This window comes from Corythoichthys intestinalis, chromosome 14 (genome assembly GCF_030265065.1).
Source record: "Corythoichthys intestinalis isolate RoL2023-P3 chromosome 14, ASM3026506v1, whole genome shotgun sequence".
In the NCBI taxonomy this organism is placed as follows: Eukaryota; Metazoa; Chordata; class Actinopteri; order Syngnathiformes; family Syngnathidae; genus Corythoichthys; species Corythoichthys intestinalis.
In genome coordinates, this window is record NC_080408.1 from 19,443,578 (window position 1) to 19,465,175 (window position 21,598).

At 39.4% G+C, this 21,598-nt stretch overlaps 1 protein-coding gene across 1 annotated transcript in view; it reads left to right on the forward strand.

The window, feature by feature from the left end:
• Window positions 1–13,943, forward strand: part of LOC130929727 (leukocyte cell-derived chemotaxin 1-like) — a 39,530-nt gene extending 25,587 nt beyond the window's left edge. The window contains exons 7-8 of the mRNA XM_057857150.1: window positions 1,540–1,646; window positions 11,969–13,943. Of these exons, the coding sequence (XP_057713133.1) occupies window positions 1,540–1,646; window positions 11,969–12,190 (329 nt within the window). The 3' untranslated portion in view covers window positions 12,191–13,943. The remainder of the gene's footprint in view (window positions 1–1,539; window positions 1,647–11,968) is intronic.
• Window positions 13,944–21,598: the final 7,655 nt, after the last annotated feature.

Genomic DNA, 21,598 nt, shown 5'->3' on the forward strand with positions numbered 1-21,598 from the left:
AGCAATGTGAGAAAGCAAGGTAGCAATTGATCTTTTTCTTAAAACCTTCTGTTATTTCCCAACGCAGAGAAGATATATCAATTGGTAGCACTACGCACAGTCATGGTTCCACTTCAAATCATGCATTTGGGCCTGGCTACAGTATCATTTACTGAAAGCTCAACAAATACACTAGATGGCAATATTTGGTCACAATATACAAAGTCACAAGTCTTTCTATCCGTGGATCCCTCTCACAGAAAGAATGTTAATAATGTAAATGCCATCTTGAGGATTTATTGTCATAATAAACAAATACAGTACTTATGTACTGTATGTTGAATGTATATATTCGTCCGAGTTTTATTCATTTTTTTCTTAATGCATTGCCAAAATGTACTGTATATGATCGGGAAAAATTATCGGGAATGATTGGAATTGAATCGGGAGAAAAAAAAAAAAAAAAGCAATCGGATCGGGAAATATCGGGATCGGCAGATACTCAAACTAAAACGATCGGGATCGGATCGGGAGCAAAAAAACATGATCGGAACAACCCTACTGTATACTGTACTGTATACTGTAGTATAGTTAAGCTAAAACAAAACATTTATTCTAAGTCATTCATCATGGTATTTGCTTCGAGAATATTTCTAATAAAATATATTTAGACTGTAAAAGATGGCGTTCGTACATTTCTTATAGATATGTCTATTCGTTATTGCTCTATATGCTGTATGTTTACATAAATATATTTTCATCTTAAATTAATGCAAAAAATGCACAAATTAGAATGCAGGAAATTACGTAGTTGAAACTCTAAATGCGCGTGTATATCCTGGCACTGGTGGTGGAGCCCAAAATGATATCTTTTCATGGGGCCCAAAATCCTTGGCAGCGCCGCTGGCCCCAGCACTTACTACAGCTGCAAATTGGTTTCACGTTAATAACTGTGATTGGTGTAGAAAATGTTCTGACTCCACCTTGTAATACTTATGCAACAGTACTAAATGAATACTTGGGAGTCGAATGACTACGCTGCCGTGATCAATCCCTGAGCGTATTTAAAGCGCCTTAAAAAATAAACTCACACAGGCCGCTGCTGTCAACATTATTCATATACTTTTGCTCCCAGTTTTACATTTTGCACTGATACACCATGGAAAACTGGAGATTTGACAATTGAGCGCTTGGGACGGGACTCAACGTCACGGGTTTGTCTTAGGGTTAATGAATCTACTTTTGATATGATCAATTTAATGCAATATATTATCGATGTAACTGTTCTGTTTTCTTTCTTCGTGGCAACCAGCTATTGCAATTGAAAATATTCTCAACTGCCATACCTGGTTATATTGTAGATGAGTACTGTATAGTAGCTGGCGAGGCAAAAAGTGTAGGCACGCTTGCCCTAAAAGATATTTTTGTAAATCCATAATTCTTTCGCCTTAAAAGACGGTTCAAGGCTAAGGTTTCATCTTAAATGCCAAAAGTTTGCATGGCCACTATCTATCCCACGGCAGCGCTATCCTAGTCTTGTAACTTTGCGATATTGTGCAGGCGGACAAAGGAAAACAAGGGCTGCCCCCCGGCACCGCCGTCAGGCACCCATGGATGCGGAAGAAGAGGATGTAGAGGCAGAGTTCAACCCGGAGAACCCTTATCAGGTGAGCCACACATAGACGTGCTAACGTTGCCTGGCCGCAACTGTCCGCTCAGATCTGTGGTCTACCTGAGGAGGCTTTGCGGGAGGAGACTTTCTCACAGCAGCAGATGCCGAGGTCACGGCAGAGGGCCGCGGTGTGTCACTGCAAATCTGAGCGTGTCCGTTTGTTTCCTTATGTGAGGGGTTCCTTAGGACAACTTTCCTTTCAGCGGCGAGGCTCTATGAATAATTCCGCAGACAACCCCCCCTCCTTTGGCCTGTTTGCTCTGCTGAGCTCACACAGACTCCATACATACAGATGGTAACCCTTGCCCTTCTTCACTCCATACACCCATCTTTGTCCCTCCATTGCACAGCTCGCTCTCGTCTTAATCCTCTTTCTTAGCCACCAAAGTGAACGGCTCCTCCTTTCTTTAAAATCGTGGGTAAGCAAAGTGTTCTGGACCCTATCTGCTAAAAAAAAAGAAAATATTTCACAACAAGAGAGTGAATAAGTGAATGACTAAAAATTTTAACTTGACTTAAAGCAACATGATGTAACTTCAGTTTTGGTCGATTTTAGCGACGCCGGTGGACATAAGCGGTAGTGTTTTACCTTAAAGAAGTTTCCCATGAGGACCAGCGCATACCCGACCAGTGTCATAAAATAATCAATCAATCAAAAATCAATATCCCGGTCGCTTGCAGATGGATTAAATGACATTTCCGTCTCCAGCGGCTGTGTAAAGGATGAAATGTAATAAATTAATAAATCCAGTTGTCGCTAAACAATAGCATATGACTGTTAGCAACCATGTGGCTTAGGGGCAGTTTACATGGTGACGCTCCGAGAATACGACAAATTTCATGCATGCATTTGTTTGGTTCCGTCTCCATTCAAACGATGTTGCAATTCCGTGTGAAAACGATGTAGTATTCATGCCAGCCAGGGGGCAGTGCAGAGTTACAAGGCCAGAGCCAATGATGCACTTCCTCGACACCAACCACCTCCTCAGGCCAGAGACAACATACCCGTCCACTCCAAGCCATTGCATTTTTCTTTTGCTCCGAAAGGCACAAACATGCAAACATTAAAAAAATATTCTAAAAACAATCCATTAAAGCAGACTTTCCGCCATGTTAGCTGTTGTTAATGTTTAGAAGCAGCGCTGCGCATGCCCAAAGTGATGTGTGCAAGTGTTGACGGCATCGGCACAAGAGCTTTCCATTTCTATAGTTGCAGAGTAAACCCCACAATCGAATTCTTCAACTTTGGAGCCCGAAATCAAAGGTTTGCGTCTTCGTCTTCCGTTTTCGCTGTCATCATATAAAGGCGAGGCCATTCCGCAACACAATTGTTGCGTGTTGGTGTTGCAGCGTGTTGGAATTGTTGTGCATACAGTTAACATTTATGCTTTCCTTATAGTTAGCCACCTAATAGGATAAATTTTGTCTAGTCATCCTTTCCTTTGTCCTGGGTCGTGTGGCCCCCATGTAGTCTATGTATTCTTTTCTATGTTCTATGTTGCTTTCCTGATCCCTCCCATCTTATTGTTTGCCCCTTAATAAAGGTTGCTATCACAGCAGCTGGGGGGAGCAGCTACCAACCTTTTTAGCCAAGCTAGGTGTATTATTGTATTATTATTTTATACCTAGCTTCAATTATAGCACAGTGTCACCATGTAAACTGCCAATTGATGTGGCTAACCCTCCCCTACCCACAGAGTCACGCCAGCGAGTGAAAGGGGCAGTTTACATGGCAACTCTGCGACACAAAGACGCAATGACTGAGTAGCGGAATGGCCTCGTGAGCATATGGTGTCGGCGAAGACGAAAAATTCTGAATCCTGCCTCCAAAGTGGAAGAATTCGATTGCGGGGGATTGAGGGGCGCTTGCTCCGCATGCATATCAAAGGCTCCCATGGTGCGAGACCGCGCCGATAACGTCAGCACTCGCACACTGGGCGTGCGCAGTAGTGCTACTAAACATTAAAAACAGCAAATATGGCGGAATGTCGGCTTTAATTTACTGTTTTAATCATATTTTTAAATTAAATATGATGAATGTTTCCATTTTTTTGCCTTTTTGAACAAAAGAAAAATGGCATTGCTTCGAGTGGGCGGGCATATTTTTTCCGGGTTGAGGAGCTTAGTGTGGTCAAAGTGGATCATTCGCTGTCACCTTGTAAATCTGCACTGCCCCCTAGGGCTTGGCATGGATACTACATCATTTTCATGAGGAATTGCGACATTGTTCGAAAAGAGACGGGCCCATATAAATGCAAATTTGAAATTTTTCGTATTCTCGGAGAGTCACCATGTAGACTCCCCAAAGCCAGGCCAGTGTTTATTGTTGAGTATCCTGGTAGCCTCCCTTTTTTTTTTTCCTGGGACAACACTTTTCGTTTCTTGTTCCACTGCCATCTTTGCAGAATTGGTGTGAAAACGCATCATCGACTCCTGTCTTTATGATGAATGGGGGAAAGGTGGTAATGACGTATGCCGTAAATCAGTCAACACATTTGTAGTTTTTTTGTGTGGCAGTGTTCCTGCCACCCTCCTTAAAGTTAAATAGTACCGGAGAAAGCGATACAGACCCCCTCGAGATATAAAAGAGGTGCCATTCAACTAGTTGTCAGTTGACATATCATCACAAATGTTATGAAAATATTTTATAAGGTTCAAAAGTTACCTAGTGTTGCTTTAAATTTCTTGACATTGTTTCTTAACATTGGATGCCATTTTAACAGGTTTGCATGACAATTTGTCCTGAAAGTGCCTAGTATGTCATTTTTATCGAAGCCATTCTAAGTAGACCCTTTGTGGCTCCTCTGCAAAAATGCCGTTCCTCATTACTATGCAGCTGACTGGAGCTCATTTGCATACTCTTTGTTATTATTGGCTGTCGGTGTAAAAGGTGTGTCGGTCGGAAGCTTGTGAGTGTGGGCAGTGCATAAGTTGACTGACATATTACGAAGGAGCAAACTATAGTCTTCTTAAAAACGACATCAAGCTTTACTGTTTCACAATTATACAAAATTAAAATATTAACTCTAGGAGTGGGAACCTCTTGGTATCTCACGATATGATACGATTTGCGATACAAAGCTCACGATAACGATGATCTGACGGTATGGCGATACAATGATTATCGATACATTTTTAGAATATCCTAGAATGATTTTCTGACCAACAACTAATAAACAGAAAAACAAGCTTCTGCTGTGAATTGGAATGAGTTCATCACTAGTAGACGTCCAATCCGTTTGAAATGGGAGGGTGGCAGCGAATGAACTTTCGTTCATTCGCTGCCATCCCTCCCACTTCAAACGAATTGAACGTCAATGGCCGTCAGTGGTAGCCAATGCCAGGCAATGAGGTAATTTTGGCCCATTTAAGGTCATTTACCTGTTGCTCTTCTGTTACTTCCTGTTGATTTGGGGGTATTTTATAGGTCACTTCCTGTTGATTTTGAGTTACAGAACAGGAAGTGACCTGGGAATCACCCAAATGAATAGGCAGTGACTCAAACTCAACAGGAAATGACCTATAAATGCCTTAAATGAACTGCAAGTAAATGCCCTGAAAACCCCCAGTCTAAAACGATTGGACATCGTGCACCATCAATGCAGGCTTAAGCCTGAGTTATACTCCTGGATTGTGGTGACGGCGCAGCGACAACGGCGTCATTCGACATTCGATAGTTCTGCGGTGAGGGAACCCGTTGCGCTGTAATTCACCGCCAAGCCACTAGAGGGGTGTGGCGTTATGTTTGTAAGGTTTTGGGGAATGCTTGTTGACTTCCGCCAGTCTAGCTTAACGGAGAAAAATAAACAATGCAAGATGGAACTCTTGAATGTAAATCTTCTGCTCATCAACATTGAATAAATGTTAAACATACAAATGTTGAGGGGCAGGCGGAGCAGAAGACGGTTTCGAGGCGGTCTGGCCGACTTTTGATGCCGCACAGAGAGTTCTAGACTTGGGTGGAGAGAGCTAGCTGTGGCGGCTAACTTCAAACTGGCGTCGAGCACTGCGTCCAAGGTCTGCAAAGCCCTCCAGCCCGATTTGTTTGCCGTGTCCTACAACCAGCCAGTGGGAAGCCATAGCAGATTTCTGGCATCTATGGAACTTCCCAAACTGCGTTGGGAGCCTTGATTTTAACGTTATCATAAAAAGCTCCGAGGCACTCTCAATCAGTGATGATGTGATGTGTGGTGTGTGAACTGTCTGTTATTGAAAATTAAAGATCAAAACAACTCTTTTGACCCCAAATCTGTGCTTTATTCTTTATATACTTGAAGTGTGACACGTAAATAAGTCACAGACTCACAGCAAACATACGTACACAACAAATGATGACGTGCACCAACCAAAAATACAACATAAAGTGATAAAAAGTTGGCAGTTTTTGGCCGACTGGGTCACCGCTTCGTGTGACCACTCGATTCCGAACACACACGTCTCGGTGGTTATTCCATGTTTTTTTTTTTTTTTTCAATCGCCGACCTTGCCATTTGGCAATCATAATAATGTCTTGGCGAGACTTGCTCTTCGATGATACTCCCGTCGGCTTGGTCCATTTTTGCGTGTAGAAAAATAATGTTTGATTCTATTCTACAATGTTCGCGCTGAACCGGAAACAACAGTCTGGGCGGACCAATCACAGTCCATTTCCGCCACGTCATACGCGTCTACGCGATGCGAAGGTTCGAAAATTCGAGAGGAGCGCGTCAGACTACGGCGCAGGGTCGTACCTCGGGTCTTCCTTTACGGCGCAGGTCTGACGCGGAAGTATAACTTAGCCTTTAGAGTTAACTGAGACACTATTATGGTGAAAGATTTTGGCGTCAACTTGTTGGTTCCTTTTTATTTTTTAGTTTTTTAGACATTGACACCTTTTTAAAACGATATCTCGATTCTTGGCAGGAGCATATCAATAACCTTTTGGGATACAAAGTATCACGGTATATCACCATTTCGATAGTTTGTCAAACCCATAATTAACTCACTATACACTCCCGGGGGTTCTCTGCATGCGTGTGCGTTAAGCGGTGCATTTTACTCAAGAGGCAAGCTTTCGCTACGACCTCCAGTTTAGAAAATTCATATTTGTATTTGCAGTGTTATTGTAATTTGATTACTTTCTTTCAGTAACGAGCAATCTAACGCGTTTATTTTTCTAAGCCAGTAATCTGATTAGTTTCCTCAGTGCCTGTGCGTTACTATTTTGTTGTTGCCTCATACTATATGTAGAATGAAGAATACTGTAGTCATGTACGAAGAGCATTTGAATAGAAAATACTGCTCTTGAGATTGGGAGTGACATCACATCTCCCGTTTTCTCATCGGAAAAAAACGGGTCACGTGTATTACCATGCTGTGTACGCGCCGTCTGCCACGGCGGTCAACAACATAGCCTGGCTAACTATCAGGGTGCTAACAGTAAAGGAGCCGGAGAGATACAAGAAACGGCTGCATTTGCTCACTGGAGATACAGCCATTACTTCACATATCCGTCCAGTAAAGATGACAAAAATATCTCAGTGCGTTGCAAACTCTGCGCTGGCTCAGAAAGACTATCGACTGCTAAAAACTTGACATCCAGTTCAACAAGTAAGCAGTTGGAATTACAGCACAACGCGAAAAAATTCGAAACAAAGCCGACAGGTACGAGACAAACAGCACTTCTACAGTTTGTAACCAGTCTTTATAATACAGTGGGGCAAATAAGTATTTAGTCAACCACTAATTGTGCAAATTCTCCCACTTGAAAATATTAGAGAGGCCTGTAATTGTCAACATGGGTAATCATCAACCATGAGAGACAGAATGTGGGAAAAAACCCAGAAAATCACATTGTTTGATTTTTAAAGAATTTATTTGCAAATCATGGTGGAAAATAAGTGGTCAATACCAAAAGTGCATCTCAATACTTTGTTATGTACCCTCTGTTGGTAATAACGGAGGCCAAATGTTTTTTGTAACTCTTCACAAGCTTTTCACACACTGTTGCTGGTATTTTGGCCCTTTCCTCCATGCAGATCTCCTCGAGAGCAGTGATGTTTTGGGGCTGTCATTGGGCAACACGGACTTTCAACTCCCTCCACAGATTTTTTCTGGAGACTGGCTAGGCAACTCCAGGACCTTAAAATGCTTCTTACGAAGTCACTCCTTTGTTGCCCTGGCTGTGTGTTTGGGATCATTGTCATGCTGAAAGACCCAGCCACGTCTCATCTTCAATGCCCTTGCTGATAGAAGGAGTTTTTTACTCAAAATCTCTTGATACATGGCCCCATTCATTCTTTCCTTTACACAGATCAGTCGTCCAGGTCCCTTTGCAGAAAAACAGCCCCAAAGCATGATGTTTCCACCCCCATGCTTCACAGTGGGTATGGTGTTCTTCTGATGCAATTGAATATTCTTTCTCCTCCAAACACAAGAACCTGTGTTTCTACCAAAAAGTTCTATTTTGGTTTCATCTGACCATAACACATTCTCCCAGTCCTCTTCTGGATCATCCAAATGCTCTCTAGCGAGCCGCAGACGGGCCTGGACATGTACTGGCTTCAGCAGGGGGACACGTCTGGCAGTGCAGGATTTGAGTCCCTGGCGGCGCATTGTGTTACTGATAGTAGCCTTTGTTACTGTGGTCCCAGCTCTCTGTAGGTCATTCACTAGGACCCCCCATGTGGTTCTGGGATTTTTGCTCACCGTTCTTGTTATCATTTTGACGCCACGGGGTGAGATCTTGCATGGAGCCCCAGATCGAGGGAGATTATCAGTGGTCTTGTATGTCTTCCATTTTCTAATAATTGCTACCACAGTTGATTTCTTTACACCAAGCGTTTTACCTATTGCAGATAGTCTTCCCAGCCTGGTGCAGGTCTACAATTTTGTCTCTGGTGTCCTTCGACAGCTCTTTGGTCGTAGTGGAGTTTGGAGTGTGACTGACTGAGATTGTGGACAGGTGTCTTTTATACCGATAATGAGTTAAAACAGGTGCCATTAATACAGCTAACGAGTGGAGCCTCGTTATACCTTGTTAGAAGAAGTTAGACCTCTTTGACAGCCAGAAATCTTGTTTGTTTGTAGGTGACCAAATATTTATTTTCCACTCTAATTTGGAAATAAATTCTTTAAAAATCAAACAATGTGATTTTCTATTTTTTCCCCCGCATTCTGTCTCTCATGGTTGAGGTTTACCCATGTTGACAATTACAGGCCTCTCTAATCTTTTCAAGTAGGAGAACTTGCACAATTGGTAGTTGACTAAATACTTATTTGTCCCACTGTATGTGTAATTATGTACATTTTATAGTTAGAGTTTGTAATCATAGGCGGAGTTTTACATTTGTGGGGCTGGGGGAAAAGCATGTTGAAGACTCTGAAACAAAAGTCAAAAGTTTGGACTCAATCATTTTTCCGTTTTATATATTTTCACTACTATTGTAAATTCTCACTGAAGACATCAAAACTATGAACAGACATGTGGAATGGCAGAAAAAGTGAAATAACTGAAAACAGGTTTTGTATTATACGTTCTTCAAAGTATCCACCTTGGAGGTGTCTCCAAACCTTTGGCCAATACTGTATATATATACACATCTTGACACTGTTCGAGTTCAATCAACTGTTCAAGTTGTTGTTGGTAGTGTTTGAAAGCTTAGGTTTAAAGAAATTCTAAATATCAATCTTGCCTCCTCTGATGTAGTTTTGGCTAAGCAAAGCGAAGGATAGTCTCCAAGGTGCTTGTCACATGATCTGTTCGAAAAATAATTTCGACCCATTATGAAAACTGTTCGTTGTAGGATTTTTGTTCATTTCATTAATTTTTGTTGTTTGTTTTATTGCTTTACAACTTTTATAGACAACATTTTAACAGGTAGGTCTTTATTTCAAAGGGGAAGTTCAGAATTTTTTACACTAGGCTTAATCTTGGAGTTAGCGGGGGTTTAATTAGTCGTTGGAGTTGATTTAAACAAATTTTGTGCAGTTTGTCAGTTATTTGTTAGTTTTAGGGCTCCGGAATGGCTAAGCTAGGGCGAGTCAGTGGTGGTTGAAATTAGAGATGTCCCGATCCGATATTTGGATCGGATCGGACGCCGATATGGGCAAAAAAATGCGCATCGGTATCGGATTGGAACACGGGAAAAATTCCGATCCAGACTTCCGATCCAGTTTTTTTTTTTAAAGTCCGGTCCGGGTTTTCCAGCGCACAGATTTACATAATCCATTCCAGTTTTTGCTTCGGTTTCCCTAAATCCGGTCCGCATTTTACGGCGCACCTTCAACACACTACATTTACATTACCGTCTCCCAATTTACCGGGAGACTTTATCGGTAAAAATTTCAGCTGTGTGGGATCATTTCACCTTAAAGGACGACAAGACGAAGAGGCAGAGAGCAACATATGCCACAATAAAGTCAAGCGTAGTGGTAAAGCTGTAAGAAGTTTTAATACAACCAACCTAATCAAGCATTTAGCGAAATACCACCACAAACAATATGAGGAGTATGTTAAGAAAACCGAAGACAAAAAGAAAGGTCCTACGCAACTAACAGTGGCAGAAACTTTTGCTATGCGTGACAAACTGGCCCTCGACAGTCCCAAAGCCCAGGGAATAACAAGAATCATCGCCGAAGAATTCATTCTGGATGACGAGCCATTATCTCACGTGAGTAAAGATGCACCATCCAACACGCGATTCGGCCGTGGAAGATTCGAGAACGATTCACAAACATCCAAATTCCGATTATTGAAATATGTAAAGTAAAGCGGAACTAATACACAGCGCGGTCTTCGGGACGCAATGAGAAACTGACGGCATTGCGTCCCGAAAGTAAACATAACTTGTCTTAGACCCGGGTAATGCCAGTGCTCAACTCACGGCTTTAGCTCAACTCATGCCGCTGGATAAAAAACACAAGAATACCTGACTGCTGCTGACAGCTGCTACAAACTACGTCAACGTCGTTTTACTGGAGATAATAGATATCATATGTATATAGAACCAGATGCTACATGACAGACTCGACTGCATTAGCAACATTGAAGTATTGAAAACCAAATGCGTTAGTAAACAGCCGCCATCTTAAAATAGAAGACTTCCCTAGTAGGCTGTTGTGAACCTTCCAAGCGAACCTAATTAACGTTTTATCTAAAATACTCCTAAATCGGCAAAATCTTGACTTGAATCGATCTTCAAAACAGTTTTAAAACTTTCACATGTTGAAAGCAGACAGAAGGGAAATTATGGAATAACGGGAGCAATTTTAGCAACTTTAACAGTTGATTCGCAAAATTAAATGAATTGAATGTAGTTTAAAGCTGCTGATACAGAATGGGGACTTGAGTATTTTCTGTTTTAAAATGTTAACTTGATACTGAAATAGTCGTTTATTTAAACCTGAAAGGCTTTTTATACAATTTTTCTAACTAATGCACGAAATATTAAAAGCATCTAATTGCTTGGGGGATTTGTGGGATTGTCGTGTGTTTTGCTTTTTTTAAGACAGTTTACAATATCATTTGCACGTTTTACTGACTATGTCATTTCTGTTTGTTATTTATGTTTTGTGTTCGTCACTGAATAAACAGGTCAGTTTCGTGTTACCAACCGTTGTTATTCAAACTCACCTAATTCATCTGGCTAGTTGTTATCAAGAGTACTAAAACCTTTTTCAACATGAGTCTGACAACTAAGTAAGGAGGCTAAATAACTTTAAACTTTAACACATGCTCAGATAGATCGGTATCGACCAGTATCGGTATCGGATCGGAAGTGCAAAACAATATCGGTATCGGATCGGAAGTGCAAAAACCTGGATCGGGGCATCCCTAGTTGAAATCAACTCCGTCGACTAATTAAACCCCTGCTAACTCAAAGATTAAGCCTTATGTGAAAAACTCAATTAGACGCGATGAAATTTTTCTGTTATTTTTCTGTTGAGGCAGCAAAAGGAGAAAAAAATGGTAAAAAGTAACTTATGTTACTTTTTAAGTAACTTACTTTGATAATAATCAGTAAAGTAACTACTTTTTCGAGGTGTCATTAGTAATCAGTAATTACTTTTTTAAGTCATCCGTGACAACACTGTCTATTTGAAACATTCACTCAACACTAATACACAAAAACAGTGCGTGGAATTCATCGTTATCTTGTAAGTGTCTGGAGGCGATTCTCAAGGCTTGGATCTTTGAATCCAGCTCATTAAAGATGGGAGCAAAGACAAGCGTTTGATATTTGTTCAGTATACACATCTCTCCCTATCCATTCGGTTTGTATGCACAGCAGCCCATGAATCACACATTGATCCCAGTCCTCTGCCTCCTCTTATTAGAATAACCTTGCGGGAGAGGATACCATGCAGATTGACCCCAGGTTGGACCACGAGGGCGTTTGCTGCAGCGAGTGCCGTCGCAGTTACACTCACTGCCAGAGGATCTGTGAGCCACTGGGGGGTTACCACCCGTGGCCGTACCATTACAGAGGCTGCCGAGTGGCCTGTAGGGTGATCATGCCTTGCAACTGGTGGGTGGCTCGTATTCTGGGTATTGTGTAAATGCACCAATCAAATCAAATCACCATCAGAGAGATGGCTGGTGAGAGGGTTTGGACTGGGGTTTAGAAAGGTGAGTGAGATGACCAATCAGAGGTGGGTAGAGTAGCCAAAAAGTTTACTCAAGTAAAAGTACTTCAAAACAATATTACTCAAGCAAATGAAAACACCCCCCAAAATTTACTCAAGTACAAGTAAAACAAAAAAAAGTATCTGGTGAAAAGAATACTCAAGTAATGAGTAACATTATGTCTGATATTTTTTCAAACAATAGCCATCGTTTTCAGGACAGTGTCTATTATATATATGGTGGAAAACACAGACAAGACTGAAAAAGCAGTTTGTGCTCTTGCACTCCTCTTTAAAAGAAACTGTTGTATTTTAAGCCAAAACAGTTGTTTTTAATAGAACAATATGTCTATATGCTGCCATAGCAGATTCATGGCGCATTAAGCCCCAGAACTATCTTTAATTTGTTCGTTTTAACCTGAAAACCCCCGTTTACAGACGTCGCGCAACCGCTTCGGTTTCAACCCAGCCATAAAACGAAGGTAATTAATTATATTTATTATTCAAAATGTCTGTCGTTTTTAGCTTAGAATCATTAATTGGTCTCATATTTCGTTTAAAAAAAAAAAAAGACTTTAAAAAATTATTAATTCACAAATTTTAAACAAATTACGTCACAATAAAAAAATGGCGTCTGTAAAAAAAGTCACGGATATCTACCTCATAACTATCGCTTAATTGTATTTTTTTGTTACTGTCGCATTTTCTCCTATATGTTAGATGATAACTAATCGAACCAAACAAAACAAAACAAAAAAGAAAACAAACGTTTAAAAGGGTAAATATATTAAAAAGAAAATCTCAACCACTCCTTGATGTCTGCGATTTCTTCATCGCGACCCTTGTTATATTACCATGTTTCACTCATAAAATCCCCCAAAAATCCCGCTCTGGACATTCACGGCTGTGTCTTGACACTCAGTTATACATGCTACATGGAGTTTTTGGATCGAAACAAGGTAAGTACGCGATAATATCTCCTTAAAGTCATGCTGTCTGTAATTCTGCTCTCGCGTGCTCTCACCTCCAGATAGGGTTTTGCTGTTTAAAAAACATTTTTTTCCAAAAGAATGCCCTCCTGTTCAAAATGTTTCTTCCCCAGAAAATTGAGATTTTAAGCTTTCCAATGATGTATCACCCATGCATATCGGACAATTTTGAAAGTTGGCTAAATTGGGGGTCTCAGAGCGGAACTTCAAGTCACCTGAGTGTTTTCCGCCATATATATGTGAACTATTATTACACTGTACTGTAACCTATTACATGACCATATTAGGCCAAATAAAATACACCAAAATCATCAAATTCTGACTAGAAATGAAACAATCCATCCAAAGGGCATGAGTGCTCTCTAATGGGGAAAAGATATGATCATTTTGATTTCATTGTAGGACATATCTCCGGTTTTCCATGGTTCCAAGTGAGGTTGAAATCAATGCTTTTGAGGAATCTCGATAACAGCGATCTATGTAAAATAGTTTTATTTTTTACAGTGCTTTAAAGACGCCACATGATTGAACAGGCCAGCATGACCATAGCTGCAAGCTTTTGTGTGGTCATGTGACTGCATAGTTACAGCTAACTGGTATAATTCAGTATTGGGATTATTGTTGCGACAGCTCATTGGTGAACCTAGGACAGCCACTGTCGGCATACAGTTGTGGTCAAAAGTTTACATACACTTGTGAAGAACATAATTTCATGGCTCTCTCGAGTTTCCAGTTATTTCTACAACTCTGATTTTTCTACGATAGAGTGATTGGAACAGATACTTCTTTGTCACAAAAAACATTCATGAAGTTTGGCTCTTTTATGACTTTATTATGGGTTAACAGAAAAAGTGATCAAATCTGCTGGGTCAAAAATATACATACATGGATCTGACAAAGCGAATCATTGACTTGACCAAGTCAGGAAAGTCACTTGGAGCCATTTCAAAGCAGCTGCAGGTCCCAAGAGCAACAGTGCAAACAATTATTTGTAAGTATAAAGTGCATGGCACTGTTTTGTCACTGCCACGATCAGGAAGAAAACGCAAGCTATCACCTGCTGCTGAGAGAAAACTGGTCAGGAGGGTGACGATTCAACCGAGATTCACCAAAAAGCAGATCTCCCAAGAATTAGAAGCTGCTGGAACACAGGTGTCAGTGTCCACAGTCAAGCGTGTTTTGCATCTCCATGGACTGAGAGGCTGCCGTGCACGAAGGAAGCCCTTGCTCCAAAAGCGGCACCTTAAGGTGCGACTGAAGTTTGCTGCTGATCACATGGACAAAGATAAGACCTTCTGGAGGAAAGTTCTGTGGTCAGACGAAACAAAAATCGAGCTGTTTGGCCACAATGTCCAGCAATATGTTTGGAGGAGAAAAGGTGAGGCCTTTAACCCCAAGTACACCATGCTTACCGTCAAGCACGTTGGTGGTAGTATTATGCTGTGGGGCTGTTTTGCTGCCAATGGAACTGGTGCTTTACAGAGAGTAAATGGGATAATGAAGAAGGAGGATTACCTTCAAACTCTTCAAGATAACCTAACGTCATCAGCCCGAAGATTGGGTCTTGGGCGCAGTTGGGTGTTCCAACAGGACAATGACCCCAAACACACATCAAAAGTGGTAATGGAATGGCTAAATCAGGCTAGAATTAAGGTTTTTGAATGGCCTTCCCAAAGTCCTGACTTAAACCCCATTGAGAACTTGTGGACAATGCTGAAGAAACAAGTCCATGTCAGAAAGCCATCAAATTTAACTGAACTGCACCAATTCTGTCAAGAGGAGTGGTCAAAGATTCAACCAGAAGCTTGCCAGAAGCTTGTGTATGTATGGCTACCAAAAGCGCCTAATTGAAGTGAAAATGGCCAAGGGACATGTTACCAAATATTAGCGCTGCTGTATTTATATTTTTGACCCAGCAGATTTGATCACTTTTTTTTGTTCACCCATAATAAAGTCATAAAAGAACCAAACTTCATGAAAGTTTTTTGTGACAAAGAAGTATCTGTTCCAATCACTCTATCAGAGAAAAATCAGAGTTGTAGAAATACCGTAACTAGAAACTCAAGAGAGTCATGACATTATGTTCTTCACAAGTGTATGTAAACTTTTGACCACAACTGTATCTGGCAAAAATAAAGAAAAATCTAATCTAAAGAGTAGTGCTTCTTCACAAATCCACTCAAGTAAAAAGTACACCGCGGTAAAACTGCTCTTAGAAGTACATTTTTCTCAAAAAGTTACTCAAGAAAATGTAACTGAGTAAATGCAACGCATTACTACCCACCTCTAAATGAAAGCGGGATTGTCTTCTGGGTTTGTAGTTAGCGTTTGAGCTTAAGTAGACAGAAAATGATTAACTAATAGTGCAAGTATTCACTTACGAAGTGATTTATTTACAAAGTTATTTGAAATATTGTTATGTCACTTATTTAACTATAGGATGAGCATGTATTTTAAAGATTGTATTCTAGGCTTTTTCTCTTCTTCTGTATTGTAAATAAATGTAAAGGGTGCAACAATGCAGTAAGCATACTTTTTCTTATCAGTTCTCTTCGCACAAGAAGTTCCGCTCATTAAAGAGATATACTGTCAGCTTGAAGACCTTTTGATCTCAATGTATTCCCAGGAAATTTAAAAGTGCAATATGAAAATAAAAATGTGTTGATTTTTATTATGAATTGAGTTTTTTTTTTTTTTTTTTTACCAGACAGTATTGGTCTCTTACAGGGGGTTCGAGGTACACTTTAGGCGCTTTCAATTTAAAAGCACATTACAGGTTTGAGAGCCGCAAGTTGCTCTTAGGGGATGCACAGAAAGAATTTCCCAGAAATCTTTTAATACGAGAGTGGCATTCGTAGAACTGTTTAATGAGACTAAAAGTCTGTGGCCGTCATGCTACCAAATGTTACCCACGATGCAAAGTGCTTAGCTCCTTTTGAAGTCAATGTGACACCTCAGGCTGGGGTCGAGTAAAAGTGGGAGGTTGGCGAGTTTGTCTCGAGTAACCGAGAGGAATGCACAGTGGTATGAAACAGTTTGGCCATCCCTGACAATTTCCATTATTTTCATTATTAGATCATAGACTTTATGATGATATTGACGGGACACGGGGCCGATTAACTCATTTGCTCCCAAAAACGAATAAATACGTTTTTTAAATTGTTTCAATGTCCCAAAGACGTATTTATACATCTTTTACATTTTTTCTTTTTTTTTTTTTTTTTAACAAGAGACATCTCTGAGTTCTAATTCAACTTAGCTCCAAAGCACGAAGCTGAAAATCCATTTTAAAGCAATAAAACTGGCCACTGGAGGGCACTAGCACATTTGGTAAGACCCCAACCCATCTCAACGGAATGAACGGCCGGCCGTAGGGCTGCGCCGCCGGCGGAAGACGATCAAATGGACATCCAGGATGCCAGGCGGTGGACAACCGAGCAGAACGAGCGGGACCACCAGTGCAGCGGATGATGCCGTTGAGTCCGTGCTGGAAAGACTAAAAAAATAATCTATCTTCATGAGACAGGCGGCAATGAGGGAAAAGTTGACCCCAACCGTCGCGGCCACAACAGCGTCATCTCTCAGTTAGTTATATGTAAATAAATTGTTACTTTGCTGTCAAAAGCTCTATTTGTCTTGTTGTTTATGTTATTTTGTAAAAGGAAAACATTATTCAGATGTTTGGGATGTAACTACAGCAAAAGATAGCTCTGTTAAAGTCAAAGTTATGTTTTGAATGTATGCGTTTACAAAAAGCTCAATTTCTCATTTTTTTTCATCAGAAATTGGAAAATTGCTCAACCCTAGCTATTTTCTAATGCTGATTTCTAAAGAATGGAAAAAGATAAACTAACTTTTTTTTTCCTGCTGAAAGAAGAGTCTAATGTTTCTTTTGGTGCGTTCCATGTTTATATATTTTCTGCGGGCATTGCAAAATCAGTCAAAATCCAGTAAAACGGCCGGGAGCGAAGGGGGTTGCACCGATGAAAATGGCTGGGAGTGAATGAGTTACAGTGGGGAGAACAAGTATTTGATTCACAGTCAATGGGAAAACCCATTGGCAGTGTATCAAATACTTGTTCTCCCCACTGTAATAGAGGGCCTTTTTCCGACAAAGCTGACCGAGTGGAAATAGAGCTTTTTCCATTGAAAATTCTTGTGAATAAATGCTTAAATCCCTTAATTCTTTATAGATATGGACGTCAGTCTCGATTCCTGGTTAAAACCAAAAAACAAAAAAGGGCAGTTAGCATTTATTTTACGTAAATATGTCGAATGTGCTGCTAGTCTTTAAGCCACTGTGGCACCGCCTTATCATCACAAAGAGCTTTTGACATTGAAGTTCTTGTGAATAAATGCTTAAATCCCTGAGTTCTTTATAGATATGGATGTAAAACAGTCTCGATTTTTGGTTAAAAGCGAAAAACCGGGCAGTTAGCAGTCATTTCAAATAAATATTGCCAACTATGACGCTAATACTGTAGCGGCTAATTTCTCCCATAGATTTTTCACAACGTTTCAAAATGCATGCATGGTACAAAAAATATTTACCTTGAATCCTCCGACAAATCGCTCCTGAGACAATCCTTCCTGTTTGTATGCGTTACAGCCTTCGTACTTTTTCAACCTAAATCCAGTGTTAGATCGCTGCGTGTTTGAGAATAGCTCCTCTTGATGCGGTCTGGCCCCCTACTAGAAGGCGAGGAGCAGTGTATGACGGTGTGACCCATCAATATAATTATGAAGTCTATGATTAGATAATTGGGTGTTGGCTCAGCAACTTATTTTTGATATTTAAAAATGGAATGCATTTTCATTACATTACATTACAAAAAAAATTGAACTAAAATAATGATGGACAGTTGTTTGGTCGGGCTGTACCTGAAACGAATTTCCTTGCTCTGTAAGGGTGCAGTGACAAAGTTTGATGTGATACAAGTTTGAACCTGAATTTGAGGAGAGCAACATGGATGACGAGGGGGTCTCCTCCGAGCGAGAGAGGAACGATCGTTTACTGAGCACAATTCGTTAAGTGGTACAAAACGAGACATTTTGTGAAATATATTCCAGTCTCGTGGTGCTTTCGTTTTATTTTTTTTTCTGATTTAGAGGCTAAACGATACGGTTGTCTCCTTGTGTTAACAAGGCAATCAGAATGGTCATGCGCGACCCAACTGCATTCTCATTGGTCAGGAATTTTGCTACCTTCACATGCTCTGGCAAAGATGATACTTAACACTTGCTCATTGGTAATTCCGAGTAGCCTACGTCCTGTTCATGTGCTTTTGTTGTAGCAAAAAACAAAAATGCAGACATGGACTTCATTTTGGTTTGTTGTGTGGGATATAGATCTACTAATCAATCAAAAAGACAAAAAGAATAGAACATGTTTGTAACTGAACATTTTAGCCAAAAAGAGTTTTATAAATGGGTACACAACATTATTAGGGTAGCGTAAAAAAAGACAACTTTATAATTCTCCGCACTTCGCTATTTTGGAAAGTAAATTTATGAAGTTTTAATTTTAAAAAATAAATCATTTTCAATTGTTTTATGTTCATATAATTTTATTACTTTTATAATCTTATTTTATGACTATTCAAACCATTTTTTTAAAATGGATCCCTCAAGTCATTCATTTTATTTGAAATTACATATAATTACAATATTGCTACAATTAAATGTCAATTTTATGACCAGACTTATACGAATGCTATAAAAAGTTAAAACAAAAAAATACTTTGTGCATGAAAGACTTAAAGTCAGTCCTGCTTTTATCGCCTCAGAAATACGATATTCTAGATATGCTCTGTTTACAAATATGTGTTTGATGCTCTAACTATCATTAATTTCACCGCAACGGTATTCAACACACGTGAATACAAGATTGGATCAGATATTGTAACCAAATCCGAAACTGCCTGATACTCCAAAAGAGACTGAGCTTTGGATCTGGACATCATTACTCTAGGAAAAATATGAAGCACACGTCCCATATCAGGGATGACACATTTGATCATTTTTAGTGCTGCATGGATTAATCGATTAACCCGAGTAATTCGATTAGAAAAAAAGAGTCGAATTAAATTTTGCTGCTTTGAGGATTCGTTTAACTAAAGTGGCGTTGTGATGGTTTGTTTTGAAAGTGTTTGCATTTACTTTTATTGATTTAGGTTTATACACTTCCCTTTAGTGGCAACAGTGAATGACATTACTCATTTCACATGGCTGAATCTAGCTCCCTGTCAAGACCAACATAAGCTAAGATCTGGTTGAGCTAATGTTTTTTTTAAATGCATTCATAATTTAGTTTATTGGTATATTTAGCTGTTTTTTGTGGGAATATGTGTTTGAACCATTTGTTCAGAGCATTGTTTAAAAAATATTTATGGTGGAAAACACAGACAAGGCTGAAAAAGCAGTTTCTGCTCTTGCACTCTTTAAAAGAAACTGCTGTATTTTAAGTCAAAAGAACTGTTGTGTTTGATAGAACAATATGTCTATATGCTGCAATAGCAGATTCATGGCCCATTAAGCCCCCCTAACTATTTTTAATTTGTCCGTTTTACTCTGAAAACCCCCGTTTACAGACGTCGCACAACCGCTTTGTTTCAACCCAGCCATAAAACAAAGGTAATTAATTATATTTATTATTCAAAATGTCATCTTTAGCTTACAATCATTAATTGATGTCTCATATTTCATTAAAAAATAAATAAATAAAAAAATTATTCACTCACATATTTGAAACTTCTAAACAAATTATGTCACAATGAAAAAAAATGGCGTCTGTAAAAAAAAAATTCACGGACATCTACCGCATAACTATCGCTTCGTTGTATTTTTTTGTCACTGTCGCATTTTCTCCGATATGTTAGATGATAAATAATCGAACCAAACAAAGAAAAATGGAAAAAAAAAAAAGTTTAAAAGGGTAAATATTTGAAAAAGAAAATCTCGACCATTCCTTGATGTCTGCGATTTCTGCATTGCGACCCTTGTTATATTACCATGGTTCACCCATAAAATCCCCCCAAAATACAGCTGTGGCCATTCACAGCTGTGTCTTGACGCTCTTTGATACATGCTACATGGAGTTTTTGGATCGAAACAAGGTAAGTCCGCGAGAATATCTTGTTATCGTCATGGTGTCGCTAATTCTGTTCTCGCCTCCAGATAGGGTTTTGCTGTGTATATATATATATATATATATATATATATATATATATATATATATATATATATATATATATATTCCCCCCCCCCCCCCCCCCCCAAAAAAAAAATTCCCTCCTGCTCAAAAAGTTTCTTCCCCCAGAAAATTGAGATTTTAAGGTTGCCAATGATGTATCACACATGCATATCGGACAATTTTGAAATTTGGCCAAATTGGGGGTCGCAGAACGGAACTTCAAGTCACCTGAAAACACAGACAAGACGGAAAAAGCAGTTTCTGCTCTTGCACTGCTCTTTAAAAGAAACTTTTTTTTAAGCCAAAACAACTGTTGTGTTTGCTAGAACAATATGTCTATATGATGCCAGAGCAGATTCATGGCGCATTAAGCCCCTGAACAATTTTTAATTTCCGTTTTACCCTAAAAACCCCCGTTTACAGACGTCGCGCAACCGCTTTGTTTCAAACCAGCCATAAAACGAAGGTAATTAATTACATTATTCAAAATGTCTGTCATTTTTAGCTTAGAATCATTAATTGATGTCTCATATTTTGTTTAAAAAAAAAAAAAAAAAAAAAAAAAAAAAAAGACTTAAGAAAATTATTCATTCACATATTTTAAACTTTTAAACAAATTATGTCACAATGAAAAAAATGGCGTGTAACAAATTCACGGATATCTACCTCATAACTATCGCTTAGTTGTATTTTTTCTGTCACTGTAGCATTTTCTCCGATATGTTAGGTGATAAATAATCGAACCATAGGAAGAAAAATTGAAAAGAAAAAAAAAAAAAAAAACGGTGAAAAAGGTAAATAAAGAAAATCTCGACCACTCCTTGATGTCTGCGATTTCGGCATTGCGACTGGTTCACCCATAAAATCGCCCAAAAACACAGCGGTGTCTTGACACTCAGTGATACATGCTACATGGAGTTTTTGGATCGAAAGAAGGTAAGTCTGCGATAATATCTTGTTAAAGTCATGGTGTCTGTAATTCTGCTCTCGCCTCCAGATAGGGTTTTGCTTTTTTTTAAAAAAAAAAAAAAAAAAAAAAAAAAAAAAAAAAAAAAAAAAAGGCCCTCCTGCTCAAAATGTTTCTTCCCCCAGAAAATTGTGATTTTAAGCTTTCCAATGATGTATCACACATGCATATCGGACAATTTTGAAATTTGGCCA